This window comes from Haliaeetus leucocephalus, unplaced genomic scaffold (assembly GCF_000737465.1).
Source record: "Haliaeetus leucocephalus isolate CR32 unplaced genomic scaffold, Haliaeetus_leucocephalus-4.0 Scaffold741, whole genome shotgun sequence".
Lineage (NCBI taxonomy): Eukaryota > Metazoa > Chordata > Aves > Accipitriformes > Accipitridae > Haliaeetus > Haliaeetus leucocephalus.
Genome location: NW_010973177.1, coordinates 2116740 through 2140305, shown reverse-complemented (window position 1 = coordinate 2140305; position 23566 = coordinate 2116740). Strand labels below are relative to the sequence as shown.

Below are 23566 nucleotides of genomic sequence, written 5' to 3'. Positions count from 1 at the left end.
CTGTACAGTTGAGTGAAGTCATTTTTTTTTGAGGATAGAGAACTTGCTCCAACATGAATTTGTAAAAGAAATTATTACAAAAATGGGGTTTGTGCTCATGTCCTTTCTAATACTTCTCATAACCAGTTTCTTCATTTTGGAATTTCATGGGCTTCAGCCCAGACTGAAACGATAAGAGTATGATCAGCATCTTTTGCAATCTGATTATCAGAGTGGAATCTGTAACAAATTCTCTAGCATTCTTATTTAATAGGGAGCTGGCAGGACTTACAAAAATGTGTATCAGTTTGTCACGCCTGTGCTCAGCATTACAAACATTAAAGTTGAAAGTTTCAGGTAGTTTAATATAAATGCTTCTTGATATGAAAGGAAGATGTTCATATCTTGCAAGGAATCCTGCAAGAACAAATTGGGTAATACAATGATGCTTTTGTAATTTGTGTTAATGGCTAAGGCGGTCAGATAGTTCAGCTTTAAAAACTGCTGTTGTTTTTAAGAGTAAAAGAAGAGGGAACTGCATTCCAAATAAGGTGTAGCTTGCAACTCTCAGACTCAGTATAAAATTTCCAACATAACAGCTATGGATTTATGTGCTTGAATTATACATTTTCCAGTAGAAATGTATGGGTTTGCTACTCTGCTGCCTTGTCGTTTGTAAATCTGCAGTAAGTAGGTAAAAGCTCAAAATAAAAATATTCTCTCTTGCTGGTAAGAAAACACAGTTAAAGCAACAGAAATGATAAAAAGGCAGGCCCTGCACATAATTGTGCCTTTCTAAATTCATTAGACGCCAGCTACTGCTAAATTTATAGATTCCCAGCGGCGTTTGGAGAGTAAGCTGCAAACCTCTGCTCTTGCACAGGAGCATGTCCCCATCAAAATTGGCAGTTTCTCGTCGAGGGCAAAATTTGTCTGTTATTGAAAGCTTATGCACATTCTTGTGAATTGAAGCAACAGGTTTTAGAAAGAAGGATGAATGGAAGCTTTTCTGTTCTCAATCTTTTTACTTGGAATTGCATTTTTATCTTGTGAGGGAGAGAAATACAACTTTGAATTTTCATCTAGTCACAGGAAAATTTCCTTTACTTATTGTAGGAAAAGAGCATTTTATCCCTTCAGATATTTGTTCTTGCTGTACATAAGGTGAAGTTTCACAATAGATTTGGTAGATTAACTTGTTAGTATAACTGGGGTTTTATATCTTTGCCTGTTAGCTACAGGATGACTGAGTAACTGCAGGTATGTTTGCTTTGGTAGATTCTTTTCTCAATTTTAAAGTAACCAAAAAAGAAAGCTGAGAGTTGAGAAAAAAGAAGTAATAAATACATTCTGTGTTGAATCTATTGTTTCATTTCTTTCACAAAGATACAGTGTTTTCAATATATCAGGGTAAATTTTAATCTTAATGGTAAGCTTGAGTTTTCTTTTTAAACACTATTTCTTGTCCAGAATTAATAACTTGCCTTTGTTTTCCCATAAAGCCTGTACCACACATTAAGAATATATTCATCTATTTTGTTTTAAAACTCACAGATACTAAACATTTCATCTGATAAGTGTGAGTGGGGAAATTAATATAGTTATGCCTTTTGCATTAGTTTTACATGATACCAAAGTACAGTAAATGGAAATTAATGCAGAATGACAATCAGACAGCTTCTCTATTAAGAAACCTAATTAAAGTTAGTGGGACTATCATAAAGCCACTGTACAGTGATGGATGTAAAAGCTAAATTGGGGCCATGTAATTGAGAGTATTGGGTAGAATAGTTATAGACTTTGTTAAAGAGTGCACCCGGATTAAAATGCTAACACAGTTGATATATTATGTTCTAGGTAGAGGAAGCGCTAGAAGCAGTGAAAAATGCAACAAATGAGCAGGATTTAGCAAATCGCTTTAAAGAATTTGGAAAAGAGATGGTAAAACTGAACTATGTAGCTGCTAGACGACAACAGGTAAGTACATTTTAAAGCAGTGGTTGAGAAAGTTAGTCCTGCTTCTGAAGATCTTGTATTTTATGTCCAAGTCTGGTTTAAAATGTACAATAAGTAATTGCTGTGTCATGGCCTATAATTTAATCACATTGATTTTTTTGAATGTGATGAAGTTTTTAAAAAAATGCAATTTCTTTAAGAATATTTTCCAAGTGGCTTCAATTAATAGCAGAATGAAGGATCAAAAGGCAAGTGATTCAGGGGTTAAGGATAGTTTTCATTTGATGATTACTCCCATTTAATTCTAACCTATCCTGATTCGAGGTCAGTCTGACAGCTGGTAAAGCACAAGCTCTTTGGTAGTCTAGTGTAATTCAAATTCAGGAAGAACAGAAATCTACTTTGTGTTTAAAAACATCATTATTAATTTTCTGATACTTTAAAGAAAAAAGTACTCAGTTCATTCATTACTAAGGCAGATGGAAAAAAGACCAGAAAGTCACGATAACATTTATTCAATGCCTGCAATTATACAACTTTGCAATAAAGATAACTTTCTCCTGAACACTGTTCTTTTTAAGAGTCCAGACAGTGCTGTCACTGTGGAGTTGTATAAGGTCTCTCCAACTTTGATTGTTTTTAATACCGCCAATCATTCAGGGGTGTCGTCTTTGTATTGCATAGCACACCAGATTTAAAAAGCTGGCTTTCCATATTCATCTGTCTATTTACTTTATTTTCTGCATTACAGTAATGACAATTTACTTCTGTATCACTATTGTATTTTTTTATGATATATAACATTTTCAGAGTTATACTGAAATTAAACTGAAAAAATGTAAGAACTAGTCACTGTATGAACAGTACTGTTCTGTATGTTCAGACACTTCCCTTGTGGAAGTACAGGAAAAAGAAAAAAGTGAAAGCTAACGAAGGTATATGTCTCTTAAGTTCTTATTGGAGGTATTGATATATAACAGAAAATCTTAGTTATAAACTTTTAAAGATATTCTTCTTAAGGTGCATTTTTATAATGCCAGTAAGGTTTCCCATATAACTGGAAAATCTTGACAACATTAGAACTTACTACTTAGATGTTCGTACATTTTCCTTTCGTCTCTTCTGTTTTGTAGCCTGATAAAGTTTTTAGGAACTTAATTCTCTCTGAACACTGTTACCTGTCAGTTGTATGTGGTTGAAATAAGGCAATGGGTAGATCCTTTAAATCCAGAATATCTGGATTATTTTTCAATTTTTGCCCAAGATTCTGTGTGTGAACATAAGCAAACTATTCAGCTCTGCAGACTTCTTTGTTCATAGCTTTAAAATGGAAGTAATAATGTTTTGTTATTCCTTATCAATATTGGTAGGACTACCTTGCCTAATGTTTGAAAGGCTTTCATGGACAGTTTGATATATCCTATAATTAAATAAATTCCTGTCTTTAATAACAGTAATACAGTGTCATCTTATTGTGGTAACATATTGTACAGTATCTGGTGCTTGTTGTCAGGGAAACAAAAGGAAGCATATGTCATTAAAACAAACACTAAATGATATGAGAAATAGAACAAAATACGAAGGAAAGGGAAGCATATAGACTCTTGGATAAGAAGATATTGTGAGCAGAATGTAACAGCTGTAGCTACACAGAACTACACAGTCCAAGTATGGACTTTCTTGGGCAGGAGGGAGATTTCTTTGTGATTTATGGTAGATTCTGTCATTGATTCCATCTCTGCAAAATCACTGGATGGTATTTATGCAGAGACACTTAAGCTGTATAGCCAATACATTGTAACACAAACCCTTCCATTTACCACTATAAAAATTGCGTGTTTTTGTATAGGAACTGAAAGATCCTCACTGCAGGGATGAAATGGCTGCAGCTCGAGGTGCTCTGAAGAAGAATGCCACTATGTTGTATACTGCATCCCAAGCATTTCTCCGTCACCCTGATGTTGCAGCTACCAGGGCCAACAGAGACTATGTCTTCAAGCAAGTACAAGAAGCAATTGCTGGGATTTCCAACGCTGCCCAGGCCACCTCGCCCACCGATGAGAACAAGGGGCACACTGGCATAGGAGAGCTTGCTGCTGCATTAAATGAATTTGATGTAAGTATCAGAAGTGTATGGAAAATAAAGTGTTTTTCCATGCAATCTACAGTGCTTTTAACAAAGTGTTTCTTGAACAGGACTCAAATTTCCCTTTTCATTCAGGTCCATTTCCTCATACTGCAGAGGCCAAAGTGCAGACATTGATTTGTGTTATTTTTAATGAGGAATAGTTGTTTGGTGATAATGGACTTGAATTATAAGGAGTTATTTGCGCTCATATGCAGTGGCTGTGATAGAGAGAAAGAAGTCTTTTGCCCTAGTGTCCTTGAAAAATCTAGCTACATAGTTCTAAATAATGCAAAGTCTGATCAATCTGGCAATTTAGTTCAGTGACCAAGATCTGTGATTGGTTGAATGGTAAAAACATGTTTGTCTGGCAAGTTGGGAAGTCAAGACAATAAAATAAAGATGGTGATGGAGCTGAGCATCCTGGAAACGTTAGCATTCAACTTGAGTCATGAATTACATTAATGAAAGATATGGAAAAAGCATCTTCACACACGGTTGATACCAGTCACTTCAGCTGCAGGCAAAGTACTGCAGCCTCTATTCCAGCAATAGCTACAGTTTTGCTTAAGCATCTTCCTTAACAGCTAATTGTTTAACTGTTAATTTCATTGCCAGTCGTGTCTTATGATTTTTCCCTATCTCACACTTGAAGACTGTACTTTAGAAAGTGAAAAAGCAACAGAATTGCAGACAGTATCTGAAAATATTTTCCTCTTTCATTCTGACTTTAGGTAAGGGTTTGCTAAAGTCATTATTAGGGAATTAGTATGTCCTTTTCACTTTGAATAATACACAAGATTACAATGCTTGCATATGTCACACACAGTCAGGAGCTACTCAGTCCTGCTGTATTTAGGGCTGAAAGTGGAGGTGTAGTGCAGGTGGTTCATCTCCTGTTGTGTTAGACTGGGCTTGTCTTCTGCATCAATGGCTTACTGTCATCGGGTCTACTTTGGAGATGGTAGTAGGAAGGGTAAGTCTTACAGGATCAAGGGAAGCTCCAAGGTTGAGTAAGATATTGAAAAAAGGCAGAGAATGAGTATACAAATAATAGCAAAAGGAAAATAGGGTTAGAGGTGGAAATGTGACAGCAGAAAATGTGTGGATGGGTGTAGGAAGAGACAAGCAAAGGGGGTAAAACCATTCAGAACTACTGCAGGATCCAAAGGTTGGCTCCAGTTCCATCATGCTTTTCAATGAAACGTAACAGTACTGCCTGCATCGACTATACTGATCCTTTTTTTTTTTTTTAAATATCTATATTTCTAGATCTATAGTTTTTCCTGTAAATTTATTGTGGGTCAAGATTTAAGGAATTTTGCATGGTTTTCAGGGCCTTCTCAGCATATAGGTCCCTTATTGGTAAGATCCTGAGGTTAATATCCCTGTTTGGTCTGATTGTACCGTGGCTTTTGTGGTGGCCTTTATGGACAGCATGTTATGGACAGCAGAGGTTTGACAAACAGAAAACATGTGACTTCTCAGTCCCAAACTGATGCTGCTGCTGCTCTCTGGAAAAGGCTGCTGTTCAGTGCAAAGAGAGGCGTTGTGCTTGGTGAAAGTAAATTTAGTGAAGACTATGCGAGACATCTGAGATTGCCCCCTGCCTCTTTGTGATAATATTTGTTCTTCGTTTTTCTCATCAGGTAAAGTCTTTTCCATTTTACGTGATGTCGCAGGCATCGTGAATGCGTATGTGAGATGTATATCCGTAGTATCGTATTCTGTTCGCAATTACATGTGGAAAAACAGCCTGTCTTTTTTTGAGAATTTTCTTTCTAGTTTTAAGAAACTAAATGAAAACTTTATCCTCTGACTTACTGAGGACACAAAGATTGAAACTGTTGTTTTATCTGCTTTCTAACCATATTTCCTGTTTGCCTCACTGCTCAGCTGTTGAATGAGATTTATTCACACCTAATTTTGCAACAGAGATGACATTCCCTAAACTCCAGGGAAAGCCAAAATTTATAGCTGTGATGGTGGGAAGATTGTGAATTTACTGTTATGTTTTACAAGCAAGAAAGTAAGAAAAATTACCAGACTAGTGAAACTACGTTATGGGTAAAAAGATGGTGGAGAAAAAAGTTTGATTTTTACTTCAGCAAGGAAAAGGAAGTTTATATTTTCTAGTGAATATAATTCTACAGTATATTTATTTTACGGTATCACTTATATTGATTGAGATCAATTTGTATTTAGTATGAAGTACATACTAAACCTGGTATTATATGACAAAATAATTCTTCTATATTAAAAATAAGTTTACAGTTTTTTCCATAATATTTAGCACTACTCAGCCTTCATTATCTCAAATTTCAGAATCAGCATTCTGTGGCTTAACGCTTCAAATCACTGCAGTGTAAATCATCTGAATACTTTCTCAATCAAAATATCATCACATGAAATACAAATAATTATTCTACCTATTTAAAGCACTTCAGCTATTGTGTTTAAATAGGTGTCATGTTAATTGTCATACCCTATACAGTGGTGAATTTTGGTATAAAGTCACCTGTGAGTTATTAGCAGCAAAGTTTTGGAAAGAGTTGTCATTTATTGCTTCTTGGAGATAATTTATGTTGAAATGAGAGTTCACAAATCTGTTTCTTACTAGATTTGCTGCTTTAAAGTACTGTTTGAAGTTGATTGATTACAAAAGTATGTGTTTAATGCCTCGGTGTTTGTCCTTTAACTTAAATGTTCCTGCTTTAATTTTAGATAATTTAAATCCAGATATTCCTGGTTTTATTATTGAAGTAATTTATTAGTAAAATTTGGTATATATTTTAAGCTCTTTAAATATTTCTGGGTTCTTACTGCAACTAAGGATGTACCTTTTACCTCCCCTCATGACACTTGTCCAAATTTATTCAAGTTACAGAGAGAAGTTTGTTAAGAACTTCTGTGAATTCTAAAAATATTCTGTTTTCCCTCAGGAAATGGTAGTTTTTGTTTGGTAAGGTCTCAGCTGTTCTGATTATAAAGGGACTGCTGTGTTGTCACATGTTCAGTGTTGCGGGATTGATTCATCCCGTAACCTCCATGCTCCCCCAAAGCCTTCATGGTGTGTACCAGGGACAGGACCTACCCATCAAACTGGTGTGCAGTGGGGAGGTAGATAAAAAGATAGTAAAATTACTAAGTGCAAAGAAATGAAATGAGAAGGACCAGAAACCTGTGCTAGATGAAAACTGAGGTGAAGATACATGGCGTCTACACTCCGATGGGGGGTTGGTGACTGGAAAGAGGTAAAAGTATCTGTGGGATGTGGATAAAAAATATATTTACATGTGGGTATAAAGTGATGGGATAAATAGATGTAGAGTGGCTATCTGCCACAGCAAGGGCTGCAGGCACATAGGTGGGGGACACATTCACATGATGGAATGGGGAGGGGGTAGTGACAGGCAAAAATAGTATTTATTGGGCACTGGGGGGTCTCTGATGAGTAGGAGAGTGCCTTCTTTCAGAACATGGATTGACATAGTGATTTCTTAGTTTTTAGGAATGTAGCTGTGTCAGTGGGATGTGCTGACAAAACTTTATAAGTGCTAACCACTGCAGAACTTCAAATTCTAGGGGTTTGAAACAGGGCACACTAAATACTTAACGCTTTAACCAATTCTAAATATTTTGCTTTAGATTTTGATATGAAAAATGAGATACTTATTCTTGTACAGTACTGCAAGGGTAGGTGTAACAGTTTTGTAAATACAAAAATGTTTACTATGCGTGCAGCATAGACCCATGAAAAGGGGTATTTCTGTGTTTGGAGAAAGGCTAGGATTGACTTTAATAAAGCCTGTTACCTAGAAAAGGGGGAGAAGAGGTATCTAAAGGAAAAAAGGACCAAAAAACCTGCTTTCCATTGATGCTAAAGGCCAGTATCTCCCACCTTTTGTATTGCTCCAGAAAGAAAACATCAGAACTGATGAATCTGCTTAGCTGACTTTCTCCTTGAGTTTTGTGCTTGTGTCTATATAGTAAATTGGCAAGTTCTGTATCTATCAATAGAATAACATGATACTGTATTTGTTAAAATGTATATATAGTCCTTGCTTTTTAATACATGTTAATCCAAACAGTCACACCCTATACTTGATGTTATTTTAATACTCCAGTGATTTATTGTTTCTGTGTGTGCACACACCCATTTGTCTCTAACGTTGCTTACCAGCTATGTTGCTCCATGTTACATCTTGAACTGCTGTGCCTTTGCGTCAACCCTTTACTCTCCGATTTCAAAATTGCATTGAGTCTTGAACGAGTATGATAATTTGGTTTATAAAGGAATTGATCTGGCTGAGAAATAAAAGAGGTGGTTAAAATTATTTTTGGTACATGAGGTATTTCTATATTTGTGATAGTCCCGAAATACTGAATATGTACATTTTTTTTGTTATGAGAAGGATTTGAACAGAAAAATTCCAGGCAGAGTAGCTCAATCTTTAATAAATTTTTGAACAGTGCAAGCCTGCCATGTAGGAGATGACTACGTTTTATGAGAAAAAAAGTCTCTGATGAAACTGGTCATTGTCCTCCAGGCTGTAAAATGAAGTTCATACTTAACAAATGGACTATCATATTTCTTGAAGATATTAATAATACTTTGAGAATATTTTCCAGGGCTAGTAAATGCAATGTTCCTTAAATGGAGTGAAAGATCCAAAAGGGGTATAATGAAAAAAAAAAAAAAAACCAACCAAAACATAGAAACTGAAAAGATAAAATACTTGGGTACAACAATAGCAAAAGATGCTTTTTTTCCTAATAAAATTAAGAGCAGTCAAAATGTGAGATAAGGTTAGCGGACAGAAGAGATGCTGTATCATTAAGTGACTACCTTTAAAATTTTACTGCTTTTTTGACAAATAACTGTACTAGATTTTCAGCCTGAGAAAGGATTTTGCAGAATATTTATGGAATCTCAATTTATTTGTAAATATGTTCTTCAGAGAAGTGATTTATGATGTTGGAGATGAAAGGACAAAATGTGACCTTCAAAATAAGAATTGAAACACATTTGTTTCAGTATTGAAATCCTAAGAAACAATTGCAAAAGTATTACTGCACATTGCACAGCAATTTGAAACTAGACTTGTTGAGCTCAAGTGTCTAGGGAAGCACAGCCAAAGGGCTATTTCTGTATAATAGCAGTTATATACAGAATTTAAATAGGAATGCCTGTGTTACTGTACACTGGAGAAAGTGTGTTGCAAATTCAGATAACCTCATGTATGACTTTGAATGAAATGCAGGGGGTTTTTTCCCTTGTGCAGCTGAAGTGACCTTTAAACTGGAATGGTGTTGAGTCGATCATTTCATGTGTGAAGGCAGTCAGGCTGCATCCCAATGCTTCGAAAGCTTCTATTCAGTAGTGAGATCCTTTGGCACTTTTTACACTCCTTGGATCAGCCCTGAGTGGGGAAAAATCACAGACTGCTGATCCTTCACATATTAAGAAAATAATGAGCAAGAGTGCAATGTTGTATTTTACAGTATACCTAAAAACTGTACCTGTTTGCAGAGAAATATGTTTGGGGATGCTGAACTGACCTTTCAAGAGAGGAATAAGCAGAGTAAATTTTCAGGGTCCTGATGATGCTAAGGGCTGAACAAGCTTTTTCGTCCATGTTATTACTGCTCTTTCCTGCCCACCTCAACCCCTTCTGTGTGCTACTTTTGGTCTTTTTTCCCCCAGAATTTTCCATGCAGAATGGGAGTAGTTTGGCAGCAAGAAACTCAAACTGAGTTTAAATTGAGGGTAGATTCAGACTAGATATAAGGAAGCAATGTTCTACGATGAGGGTGGTGAGGCACTGGCACAGGTTGCCCAGAGAGGTGGTCGATGCCCCATCCCTGGAAACATTCCAGGTCAGGCTGGACGGGGCTCGGAGCAACCTGATTGAATTAAAGATGTCCCTGCTCGTGGCAGGGGGGTTGGACTAGATGACCTTTAAAGGTCCCTTCCAACCCAAACCATTCTGTGATTCTATGATTCTAAAATGTTTTCATCACCTGCTTCAGAAGTTCATTCTACTTTTAACCTTAATATTTGGCTTTACGATGTATTATGGTTAATGTTTTCTCTGTGCTTGTGTATGTATGGGAATGTATATATATATTATTGTGGAAATGTCAGCTCCAGAGTACAAGGGATAGCACTTGAAATGACAGGATTTTGGTATCAAATGCATAGTAGGATTGTGACCTCTGTAAAGGGCAGCAGCCTTGCTTGCTAGCAGTTAGGATCTTGTGACCTCTATTCACCTTTAGCAGTGAGAATGGTGCTGCTGGTCTGGATTTTCTGTATAAGAGCACCATCTAGTGGGCTTCTTGATTTTTTTTTTTTTTTTTTAATTTTTTTTTCCTCCCCAAAATGCTCCTGTGTAGTAAATTAGTATTGTAAAGAGATCTAGCAATCAAAAATTACTATTTGTAAGTTTAGCCATACCACATTTCTAGCAGTTCTTTTGATGGTAGAAAAAATAGTATGGCAATGCACCAGGTGCTTTGCATGTTTTCCTATCAAATACATTCAATGTGTTTGTACTAGGACAGTAACCAGTTTATTTGCAAAGGAGTTTTTGTAGTGAGCCCTCATCCAAACAAGTTTGTTAGATATAGTAAAAATACACAAATGAAACACACTTTAGAAAAACCTAATCAACATTTATATAGAGAAATATGTTTTCCGTAATAATACAATTATTCCATTATTATTCAATGTATTACAGGTTGTTTATTTCATTGTTAGTAATAACTATGAATATCTGAACTGTGAAATTCAAAATATTTCAAAATTTTGTCAGGTTACATATAATAGCTCAAAAATTGCACTTAGTGAAATTTCCTGATTAGACTACGCTTGGTACTATTTTGAGTATGTGTATGTAGTACCTCTGAGATGCTTATATAACTCACATATGTGAGAAGTGAACATCAGCGATATTTTGGGGAAACAATATCTCCATTTATGTTTAGAGAACAGAGTCGGGAGAGGACTGCTGGGGGCTGCGGAGGTGGGGGCTGTTGCTACTCCATCTGCTCTTGGCTGTGCACTTCTACCGGAGTGTGATATTCATCAAACTACTATGAATTTAGTTACCCCACTGTCCTAGAAGGAAAAATACTCACTTATTTCTCTGAATCAGTTCTCTGTTCTTTTAACACGTCAGACCGGCTCATCGAAAGCTGCAGTGTGGCATGGTGTTGTCACGCTGTTCTTATTTCTTCAAATTATAGCTGTATGGTATGTCTGTGAAACACAGCGTAATGACAGGTAGAAATATTTGATTTATCACTAACCAGGAACTGAATAGCCTTGTTAGCACTTTGGGGGACACTGACATACATTCATAAACCAAACCTGCGAGCACACTGCATTTGTTTTCACGGTAGTGCAGGCACTTCTGACAAAGAAATACATTAAACACTCTTATTTATACAGACTTGTCTCCCAAGTTGTTCTGAAAAACTGAGTCCCTCAGTATATTACGTGCTTCTTTTTACACAAAGGCAATTTTTCATACTGTCTTGTGGTTGTGACATTGTTTATCTAAGGTATCTATCAATTTGATTTTTTAATGGCATTTGTCACTGTGGTTTTGGTTCCTTCTGACATATTGTTCACTTTGCAGCGGCATTTGCCTTAAACATTGTATTTTCATTGTGCTAAAGTGTAAAAAAAGAAATAGAAGAAAGAAAGTATGATTTGTCCAGAGTCATAACAGAATCATAGAATACCAGCTTGGAAGGGACCTCAAGGATCACCTGGTCCAACCTTTTAATACCAGATTAATACGAGAGTCGATAAAGGAACCACAAAGCCCTACATTCCAATTAAGTGTCTCTTTTGCTGCACTGTGCTGCTTACCATGGTACCCAATACATCACTTGAGTTTACTGGGATTGTCTTAGATGGAAATATTTGTAAAACTATGTTATACAGAAGTTTCTTACTTGAAAGATACTTCTGTTTTATCTAGGATAATTCCTCCACCTGCAGAGCTCCAGCCAGACAGTGGTATGATTGCTGCTTTATCACTTTTATGCTACTACATTGTCTTGTAAGACTACTTTTCAAACTTTACATTTGTGTGGTTTTGTTTTTTTTTCTCCTTATAGCATCATATTAGATTCACAACTGTATTATTATGCCCTCAAAGATGCCTTACCTGTCTTTGAGAATGTGAGTCTGAAAAATCAATTTGACTTTCTTTCCTTCCATAGACCTATAGAACAGCATGAGTTGTTTGTTGGTTGTTTGTTTTTTTTTTTTAGTTTTGGTTTGTGCTTTGTGTGTGTTGTTTGTTTTTCAAATTGATTCTTTTAAGATGTTTCTTTTCTCAGATAAGAAGGTTGTTTCCCATTAGAACAGAACAAGTTGATATTGGACTTCTTTTACATGATTTGATAGTTTCTTTTAAAATTCAATTTTACTCAATTACAAGAGGAAATAAGTTTTGTTTAATTGTTTTTTTTGTGTGTTTTAAAGAACAGAGCACAGTAAATTGTATAACAGGTCCAACATTGGCCGTTGTTATTCTCATCATCCTTTTACACAATAGAAAAATTAAGGAAGTACAAGGAAATATGAATTCCTTCTTGTTCTCTCAGTCAGAGGTTGTATGGGAGGTAACTGAGTGGGGAATTCTAGAAAGAATCTGTATAAAGGTAAGAATCTGATCTTCCCTGTTACCCACATACACATGAACTGTACAAACAGGAAAACTCTGCTGACCAGTTTGTTGGCATTTTTATTCTTCCCTCTAAAAATTTTATTTGTCACAATTTTTATTGCAAGTGACAGCAGAGCTATTATTTTAAAAGCTCTTTGTTACCAGCTCTAAGGTGCTGTGGTCTCATTAATGCTATTTAGTATTTTGAAAAAGTGATGCTTTCCATGTGCTCTTTTTCAAGCTTTGCTGGGTACTATCAAAGTTTATGACTGTATCCATTGAATTAGGAATTAATTTGAATACATTTTATGTTGGCTGATTTTCAGCTTTTTCAGAACTGGAACTTCTACCTCCCTCCAGCCCCCCAAATCATTAACATTACTTAGGGGTTTAAAAAGTGAACAAAGCTGTGGTTCTGAAGAAGCTGCTGAAATTTCCTTAAGACTTTCTACTTGCAGAAACCAGTAGATGAGCAGATTTTTTATCGACAATAAGGCAATGCACATACTAAGTTTTTGCAAGAGCACATGCTTGATTTGGAAAATGCAGACAGTGATACAGTAATCACGTTTCTTTTGGAGTTGTAAAATTGTTTTAAAATGTTAATTTAATTTAATGGTTTGGTTTTGTTTTACTTTATATTTCTAATAAAAACTGTTTTTTTGGTATTGTTGATAATCTAATCCAGATAAATTTCATCAAATTTCAGTGATTATGTGCTCTCTGATATTGCAATACATTGATGTGGTTATTTTCAATATTTTTAGTTGAAGTGTGAATAACTTGTCTGATACTTGAAATTTCAGAAGTGATGCCCTATAATTTATTAGTGTTCATGGTAGTTTATTCCTGTTTGAGAGCAAGATAAAGATGGCTTATAGTACTAATTAGTATGAAAAGCTCTATTTTCTGAAAGTTTTTATTCTTTATGAAAACATTGCAACTACTCTATAAACACACCTTTATATAATTCAAAAAAGTGGAGAGTACAAGAGAAAATAGTTAACTATAATATGCTTAAAGAAGATATTATCACAAGTTTAGCAGTTTTCAAATAAGTCTCCAGTTATATTTAAATTAATTTTCTTGGACTTGGTTTCAGCAACTGAAGCCAAAAATGATGTATGTTCATAGCAAAGAAACTGTTTACACTAATCTGTCTGCAGTTGGAAAGAGGCTTGAAACACTTAATTATAAGGCCTGAATTATGGTGTCAGTCCCTGATTTATGGCTTTAATGTTAGTTAATTAATTAGAAATGTAAAATGTTCCAATTCATTTACATTCATCATTCATTAACTGGCTGTCAAGAAGTGAGGGGAACTTGAGACTTCTGAAGGAATTTATTTAGCCAGATTTCCTGGCAACTATTTTTTTCTTCCTTCCAAGAAGACATTATTTCCTTGTTAACATAATGTTAATATATGGGTAAGAACTTTGTACGTGTCAATAACATAGTCTGAAGTTGCATTTAGATACCAAGCTTTCTTTGAAAAGGAGTGAAACCTTTCAGAAGCAAAAAATAGTGTCTCTTTGGGAACTGTTGAGAGCTGTCATGTAGCAGGTTCTCATCCCTGTTCTCTTTTTCCCAACACTCAAAAACCTGTTGTCCTATTTGAGAAATGTTTAGAGTTTTAAATAAACATCTAAAATATCATTTATTTATAACCAGCCTTCGGAAAGTAACTACATCATTATTTATTATACTTTAAACAAAGTGTAGTTGTTCTCTTTCCTTAGAACCTCTAAGTTTTTCTTTTCCAACAGTGTTTCTTGTTATAAAAGTGAATTAAGAGAGGTCCAAAAATTTAGTTCTGATCATTTTGTGTGATGTTAGGGTTAAGAAAGCAGTGGGACAAAAAAAGCATTTGAAGATTCTGATGGACAGCAAGTTCAACCTGAGTCAGCAGTGCACCCTTACAGCCCTGCAGGTCAGCCACCTACGAGGCTGAATTAGTAAGAGTGTAGGCAGTAGGTCGAGTGATTTTTTGCCCCTATATTTAGCATGTATGGAACTGCATCAGGCCTTCCCAATCAGGTTTGGGGCTTCCCAAAATCTGGCAAAGACCGCAAGATGATGAGGAGGCTGCAGGACATGACAAATTGAGAGGGGCTGGCAAGGCTGGGAATTTTTTGGACTGTGGAATAAGAGGCTTTGAGGAGGGATCTTGTTCGTGTCTTCAACTGCGTGGTAGGACGGTGTAGAGAAAATAGAGCTAGAGTCTACTTTGAGGTTCATGGTATTGGGATGAGAGGCAACAGGCACAAGCTGATTGAAGGAAAATTCTGTTTGGATATTGGGGAGGAAAAAACCCCACACCGTGAATGTAATCAAACTCTGAAAGAGGGGGCAGAAAGATTTGGAAAACCTCCAAGGATGAAGATTTCATCTTGACTGGTAGAAGCCTTGAGCAACCTGGCCTGAAGTTGAAGCTGGCTCTGCTTTAATGAGGAGAAGTGAGACATTTATGGAAGGACTGGTTAGGTTGCTGTAACCGAAACATGAAAATTGTGATAGTGCTGTATGGATGTTGCTTTGATTTGTGTTTATGGATTGAGAAAGAGGTTTGCTACAAGTAGAACGTATGTTGACTATTTGAAATCCTCTACTCTCTAGTAAAGTGTACGTCCTGTCTTTGTTATGACCATTTTTATGGTCATTTAAAAAAAAAAAAAAAAAAACCAACAAAAAACAGATGACCTTGAGAACTCTCTATTCCAACCTAAGTTATTCTGTGATTCTGGATGTTCATTAAGAGAATATCCCAAACAAATATTTAACTGAATTCTTAAGCCTAAGAATTCATTATGAACAAAAAGTTTTGTGGGATAAGGATGAAAAATTGCTGAGTGCAACTCAGTAGCTTTTGCCCTTCATGAGCTAAGCTGGGGCAGTCATAAAGATCTCTTCTTATTTAGAAGAAAATCCACTAATATGTTCCTTTTCTGTGTTTTACAGTGAGGAAAGCTGGCTTAAATTAATTATACACCTCCAATGATGCACACTTTATTATTTAAAATGTAAATGATATTTGCATGTAACCTGAACAGAACTTCCTAAATTTATTCATGGAGTATGAGATAACTGCTTATGAAAATAATGAGTTGGGTTTCAGTGATCAGAGAGATTGGAGATATTTGATCTGCAGATTGTTCATCCTCAAGGCTCGAAAAGGATGGAAATATTCCAGGAATACATTCTTGGTAGGTCCTTGGGTCTTATAGAAGACTGAATGCAGGGTCTTCAAAAACCTCTAAGAAGACAGGCACGATTCATGACTCACTGAGAGGTGTAAGATCTACTGTTTGAAATTTGCTCCATAGGTAGTGAACCTTACACCTATGGCTGTAAGGAGAAGTGGTGAGACATTTATGGAAGGACTGGTTACATTGCTATAACCGAAACATGGAAATTGCGATAGTGCTGTATGGATGTTGCTTTGATTGAGTTTATGGATTGAGAAAGAGGTTTGCTACAAGTAGAACGTACGTTGGCTATTGGAAATCCTCTACTCTCTAGTAAAGCATACTTGCTGTCTTTGTTCAGGACTATTTTTATAGTCATTTAAAAAAACCACCATGGCCATTAACATTATCATTTTATGGTCACTTATTTAAAAAACCACAACCAGGTTTGAGTAAGGAAACGCTGAAAATAATCTGAAACATGCAGCTAATTATTTTTATAACTTTTTACTAAAGACATGATTCGCTAAGATAGTTCGTATGACGCAATTTCAGTCTTGCTACTACTGAATTAAATATGCCGTTGTGAAGATGGAATATATAGTTGATTTCTGAAAATCCCAATGCCTATGAACATAAGTGTGGCAGTGGACTCTATACATTAAGTATTATCATTTGACTGCAAAGCACAGCTACATAAATATGCATAGGCCTGACTCTTAGAGAAGTTGTTTCTAATTTATATGCTTGTAAACTTGCTCCACTTACTGCTGTGAAACATAGACCCTAGAAGATACGTGCGAGACTTTATTTCACATTCTGGGCAATGCTGCATTTATTTCTGCTAAGTCAGCCTTTCCTGGAACTGGAACAATATACTGTCTAGTAAAAATTCTTCTATTTTTCCTTTTTATTAAATAATGAATCTTCAAAAATTTCTTGACATCCTTGTGTTTGTTACTATTTAACTGCTACACATTCAGTTATGTTCTAGATTTTTCAGGGCTTGATCCTCTTTCTCTGTATTGTAATGAGAGTTATGTTTTTTGTGTGTGGAGTTAATTGGAAGTTTCATTGAGAAATAAGCAGATCTTTTGCAAAAGCCTTGTCACACTGAATTAAACAAAATTTATTCACTGGGAATCAGAATTTAGCCTAGAATAAATTCATTTGAGCATGTGCTGATTCATAATAAGCTGATACAGTTTGCAATGTTAGAGGCAGATATTGCTTATATGTTATCTCCCTAAATCCCCATGTACATTTTAATACATTGTGGTGTATTTTTTTCAAATTAACTGTATGATTTGGCTTGCACTTGTTGATTGCTCTTGCATATTAAAGGAAATAGACTAATCATAAATTTATCAAAATGTTGTGAAAATTAAAATGGTTCATTAACAAAAATGTGATGTGCTTTAAAATAGATGTGATTATTAGAAAACAGAATGCTTTTAACTTTTTCAGATCTGCCTCTTACATTCCTATTTCTAAATATTTCATGATTTATTTTCTTTTAAAACTCAAGAAGTGCAGGGCTTACAAAGCATTTTTAGACAACATGCAATTGTGAAAGTCCTTTGCATGATTGCAGCAAAAGGTTACTGAATTACACGGTGTTGCGAACGTTCCTGTAAGTGGGAGCAGGCGATTATTGCTTTTGTATTTGTTACCTTGAACTACAAAAGGAGAAAAGCAAGTCAGAATATACGCTAGCAGTGACTCAAACCTCATAATATTACATGAGTTTCTATGCTAATGGGGGTTGAATCTATGTGGCTTAGCCCTATTTGGTATTTGGTAATATGTTTGATATCTAAAGTACACAAATGTTTAGCAATGATCATAATTTAAAAACCAAAATGTCTTTAATAGAAAACAGTCCTTGAAAATCAAATGTTTTTCTAGTGGAGTAAAGACATTTTGCTAACCAGTAGGCTATTTGACAAATTAAAGTTGTTTTTAGATTGTTTTCCTGTAGTGCTCTCTTTTTGGTTCCTGATTTAAAAACAGAAAAAAGCTTGCAAAAGCCTTTAAAAAAAGGCTTTTAAAAGATGTGCTACAGAATGGGAATCAGAAATATTTCACGTTTTTGTCTGATTATCTAATAATGGTTTTCTTGCAGTGTTAATGACAATTCCCTCTTTTTTATTTAATATTGAGGTAATCTAGTAGCCTTTCAGCAGTTTAGTCTGCTAATACAAAGAATCAAAATGAAGGAATTAGTTAACAGAATATCCCATTTTCTCTTAAGTCATAAATAACTTGTACTATTAAAACAATGGTTTGAATGTTTACACCTTTCATATGAATTTACTGAATATCCAAGAGATTTTCAAAAGATTCAGAAAAGAATAATATTAGTTTACTCCAGGATGGAATATGTACATATAATACATAGAGACACACAGACATATTGCATACATAATACAGTAGTTTGTGTTGATTCGTTTTTTACTGTGTGCTTCCCAAATACTTATTTGAACCAGTTGTGCTGCTCTTGACAGTAGTCTTTTATAACTGTGATGTGAATTATTTTTAGATATAATTATTTATTTTTTATATATATATGTATACGTATAGGGATTTCAGAGCTACCAGATATTTCTGTAACATTGATTTTTCAGGAATTTGGTAGATAATTTATTGATATGAAAGACTAAGAACCCCGTGAAGCCACTGAAATAAGAGCCGTTTAAGAAAACCTGAAGACCCATGCACGCTCCTAATTTTCCCACTCATCTTTTGTTTTCTAGAACAAAATCATTTTAGACCCCATGACTTTCAGCGAGGCCCGCTTCAGACCGTCTCTTGAAGAAAGGCTGGAGAGCATCATCAGCGGAGCGGCGCTGATGGCGGACTCTTCGTGCACGCGAGACGACCGCCGGGAGCGGATCGTGGCCGAGTGCAACGCCGTGCGGCAGGCCCTGCAGGATCTGCTCAGCGAGTATATGAACAACGTAAGTTATACGCTCTTATTACTGGCTTCTTTTTCAGTAGATGAGGAAACCTTTCTGAGGTCAATGTTTTGATTTTAATATTTAACAAAAACAATAATGCGTCTTTACACCGGGAGCAGAGGTAATGCCATTTGAATTATTTCACATTTTAATGGTAATGCTATTTGAATTATTGAACTTTTTAATATATTGCAAACGTTTGACAGAAGTTTGGGACAATCAGAAGCTCACGGGAATGTTTCTTACCTGCAAAGGAACTCTGTGCTTCCCATAGCTTTAGCATTAAAGTTTCTTCTTATGTAATAAATAACCAACAAGTATTCCCTTTGAGGTAAAATACTTTTAAATGGAAACTAACAGCAAGCAATGTAAGTGGCAAATAGCCTAAGAATTATTTTCTTAATGAAAGTGAATACAGTTGATTTTCAACATGATTTCCACCGTGGGATGGTGGTCGTTGTGTTTGTTTATTAGGATGTTACCTGTAGATACTCATGTGAGGTTGTCTGTTTGCTGTGTGGGTTAAACCACTGAAGGTCTTCACTTGCTGTTGGAGCTATTAAATATTCAGTTGCCATAAAAGTAGTGAGTTTAACACTAGTGCTGTTCACACAAAGAAACATATCTGCAGTATCTTAAATACAGCTATCTGTGTCTGGTTTCAAGGGGTGTTAATTTATTCAACATGATGTTAAACTGTAGTGGATAACCTTTGGTCTGCGTAACTTATCCCAGAAAATTCTCTCTGCCTAACATTGTGTATTAAAACTCATAAGTACTATTATTGCTGTGTCCTTTGGAGGATGTGTGAAAAATCCTAAGCAACATCAACAACCTTTTTTAAAATGGAAATGTTTGCAAACAGGTATCAAACTGGGAATCCTATACGTTGCTGTTTCTTGTCTGTTGTTGCTTCCAGAGTATCAGGTGGCACATTTTGTTCCTATTTTGCTAGAATCATCGAAATAACATTGAAGAGGCTGTTCAAGGGTGAACCTTTAACATTGTTCTGTTCATTGGTACTGTTATAGTTAGTTGGTAGAGTGGTACAATGCAGTATCAATAGTGCAAACTTCAGTCCTTTAGTCACTTTATTGTACAGTTCAAAATTAACTATGACATTTTTTAAGGTATTGTCCCATATAATAGAGTCATCTCAAGAAATAGCTGTTTCTGATGACGCAAATTTTAAAAGTATATATTATTTGCTTTTTATTTTTTATGAAGTGATAGTTGAAAGGTTCTTGTACTGTGAATGAAAGCAAAGTCTGTGCTGTTGTGTTATAAAGAGAGCATTAAATAATAGGTGATGAGGCTCTGGTGGCAGAGGACTTGCTGGATTGCTTCCTACAGAATCTTGCTTTGTACAACTGTTACAGTTAGGTGTAATCTTTAAAGGTCTCTCAAAAAAACTTTGAGAAATGATGGGTTGTGGCTTCTCGTTTTATTGTGGTACCTCTTTTTAAGTACACAGGTTTTTGGTAACGATGCAATTTGCCCTTGGACCAGAAACGTTCCTATTTTATTTCTGACCACATTTACAGAGGAAGGAGAGTTTTCAATGACTGTAGGCATTTATGACCACACTGAAAGTGGCTAATATAGTTTCATTGTTTTTACTTAAACACATAATGGTGTGAGCATCTGTTTTTATGGTTACCATGATGTTTTTTGAATTTGTCCTCCTCCTTTTTTCCTTTTTTTTTTATTCTAATTAGTCTGAGCTGCACAATTCCTATTTTTTTATTATTATTATTTTCCTGGTTTATATTGGAATGTAATCAATTTAAGCTATTTTTTACAGCTATTGCGTAAACATTGTAAGAACTGAATATATACTTAAGTTACATAAAGTGAAGTACTTCTAGTTTAAACACATCTGGGACGGTAGAATTTGAGAACGATATTGCATTAAATGTTGTCTTCCAAGCTGATCTTGGGAGATAAAAGGGATGGGATTCAGTTTACAGATTAAGTCACCTAAATTTACGTTTCTGTATGTAAGTACAGACAGGTAAACCAGGGGCCTCAGTTTGGTTGTTTAAAGATAGATGCCTAGTGGCATATGAGTTTAAATAGTCCGGTGCTCATTTGAACAGAGGCTCCTCAATCTGCCACTCAGAAGCATTTGGATCCACCACGGGTCTTGTGTCATATCTGCCAGCCCAACTTCCATGTCATGTGTGCTCCAGGGAAGAACAAATGGCCAGACTCGCACCTTTATCAAATCATTTGAGCCTCAGTTGCTTAAGCTCCTGTTATAATTGGTGGAGATCAGATCAATACTGGAGATCAGATCAATACTGCCCAGGGAACCTGAAGAGCCATTCAGATGACTAAGTGTTACAACTTAATATGGAATAAGTCAAATAACTCTAGACTCTTCTGACTGCATTAACTAAAACCCCATTAACTGGAGTAGAAGATGAGATCCCTAGCTTGTAGGCAGCTCATGTTTAGGTATCTATCTAGAGACTGAATTTCACCCATTTGTCTGCCCTGGCAGAATTTGCTTTAGTATTTAACCATTTCCTTGAAACCTGGGGATGGATTTTCTTGGGTTCGCAGTAATGCTAAGCATGTTGATTACGACAAAAGATTTCACCTGGAAAGTTTTTTAAAAGCTCGGATGAGTTTCAAAAGGGTAAAACTGAAACGCATACACCAAACATGACACGGTTAGAAGTCTAATCAAGACTTGGCTAGACTGGCAGAGCACGTTAGCTTTGAGATGATTTGGTGATGATTTGGTGAAGATGGACATCTTTAACATCTTCTGCCCATATAGCCTTAAACCACTGGATTCCTGCTCTTGCTTTAAAGCTTGTGAAATTAATTGGACATTAATGCTTTGGGTTTTTTGCTGTTTGATGATGTCTAGAAAATGACAGATCATTTTTTGCCCAACGATTGTTGATCAAATGTGCATACTGATTTTGGTGCTTGCCATGAGATATAAAGAACATAGAAAAAATAAATATTTTGTGGTCATATTTGAAGGATACAGACAATGAAGTGCAGGGTATTGGCAATGTGCTGTACAGTTAATGTTAGTTCAGTCCTTCTCCAGCTTAAAATTGTTTCTTTTGAGTTATCTGCTTCTATGATTTGGTGTTTCTTTTTGTATACAAGAACATTTCTATTTTTTGGTTGTTAAGTAGATTCTGTATTCCCTTTTATCTGTTGGATATTTACACTGCAAAGTCCCATACAAATTGGTTGTGGTTTATGTTCGGTCTTATATTAAATTTTCATAGAAGCTAAGTAAAATACTGAGGCAAAAGAACATACTCAGAATGGTGATGTTGTTCTTGAAGCTTCACTGATCTTTTGCTTTTGCCCCTGTGGATGGTATTGCAGGCAGGAATTGGAAACCAGAAGGTTTACAGGCAGCTGTATGAAATACAAGGCTGGCTCTGTGATGCTGCATACTTTCTAGCATTTCAAATGATGAATGCTGAAGGCAATGCAAGGAGAAAAAAGGGTTTTCCCAGGTTTTGTGTGCAAGAAAAGGAAATGGCTTCCAGCTGAACAATGTGGAAACTTCTGCCTTTTAAGCAGTACAAGAAAACCTCCTCCACCTGCAGAACCCCCTGCTGTGCCCACCTCTAGCTTGGAAAGTTCCCTGTAGAGACGCATTCGTCTTATCTTCTGTGCTTCTGCAGGGCTTTTTAAGTACATCCATCATATTGACAGGTATATTCCCTGCACCTGTGAGATGGTTTATCCCTAGGTCCTTTACCAGACTTTAGTGGATCAATATGCTCTGCTACATGGGGAGGGAAAATTTAACACACGTGACAATGTTGTTTTCCCCATTTGTCCACCCATTTTTTATGGATCCATCACAGGCTAACAAGTAGCTATCAATGTTCTACAGTTAGTTATATGCCAGGGGTAAAATCTCTCTGTGTATTATCCCGAGTTTTACCAAATTAAGTTAAAGCTGTTTTGCACATCAGAAGACTAGATAGACAGATGTCACAGGTCGTCTTGTCATTTGGTGAGGAGGACACAAAACTGGTGAAACAAAACTTCAAGAGGTGAGGTATAGGGATATGAGTTTAAAAAATTGCAGATACTCACTTTCAAACTGTTGGCAACCAAAGAAAAATATGAAAAGAAATTCTGTAAAGAGAAGGATGGGGCAGATTTCAATTTAGATGAGTAAAAATAATGCTGGTTTTGCAGTTATATTATTCTGTGTTATAAAGGTCTTAGGAAAAGTGACAGAAATATATTTGGAGGACTGTGAAAAGGCACTGTTGGAGAGGTGTGTTTTGGTTGCTCCTTCCTTCTCCTCAGATAAATGTTGGTTTGTTCCTTTTCCTACGTTTCAAATAAGATTTTTAAAATTTTTTTCAAGCTATCTTCACAAATATTCAAATGTTCTGGTCCCAATTCAGAGGTTATTTAAGGAATTATTCTTGTAGGAGGTTTTCGAATGATTATTGCTATGGGAAAATTAGTCCCTAGGATCTTTACCAATTCTATGAATAATTATGTATTTGTATAATATATTGCATTGACTGGAGTCTGACAGTACTCTGCAAGAACTTCTGCGGAGATGAGATGTAAACTGTTCCATTATAGTTCATATATCTAGTAATATGTATTAGTTTCACTTGTCTTATCAGTAACTCTGTCAAAATATTTTCCCAGCATGGTATCTAT

At 35.7% G+C, this 23566-nt stretch overlaps 1 protein-coding gene across 3 annotated transcripts in view; it reads left to right on the top strand.

Moving 5' to 3' along the window:
* CTNNA2 (catenin (cadherin-associated protein), alpha 2) overlaps positions 1 to 23566 on the top strand; it is a 457589-nt gene that overhangs the window by 71966 nt on the left and 362057 nt on the right. For all 3 annotated transcript variants that reach the window (XM_010580746.1, XM_010580747.1, XM_010580745.1), the window contains exons 4-6: positions 1837 to 1956; positions 3785 to 4051; positions 18689 to 18892. In XM_010580746.1, coding sequence (XP_010579048.1) covers positions 1837 to 1956; positions 3785 to 4051; positions 18689 to 18892 — 591 coding nt within the window. The remainder of the gene's footprint in view (positions 1 to 1836; positions 1957 to 3784; positions 4052 to 18688; positions 18893 to 23566) is intronic.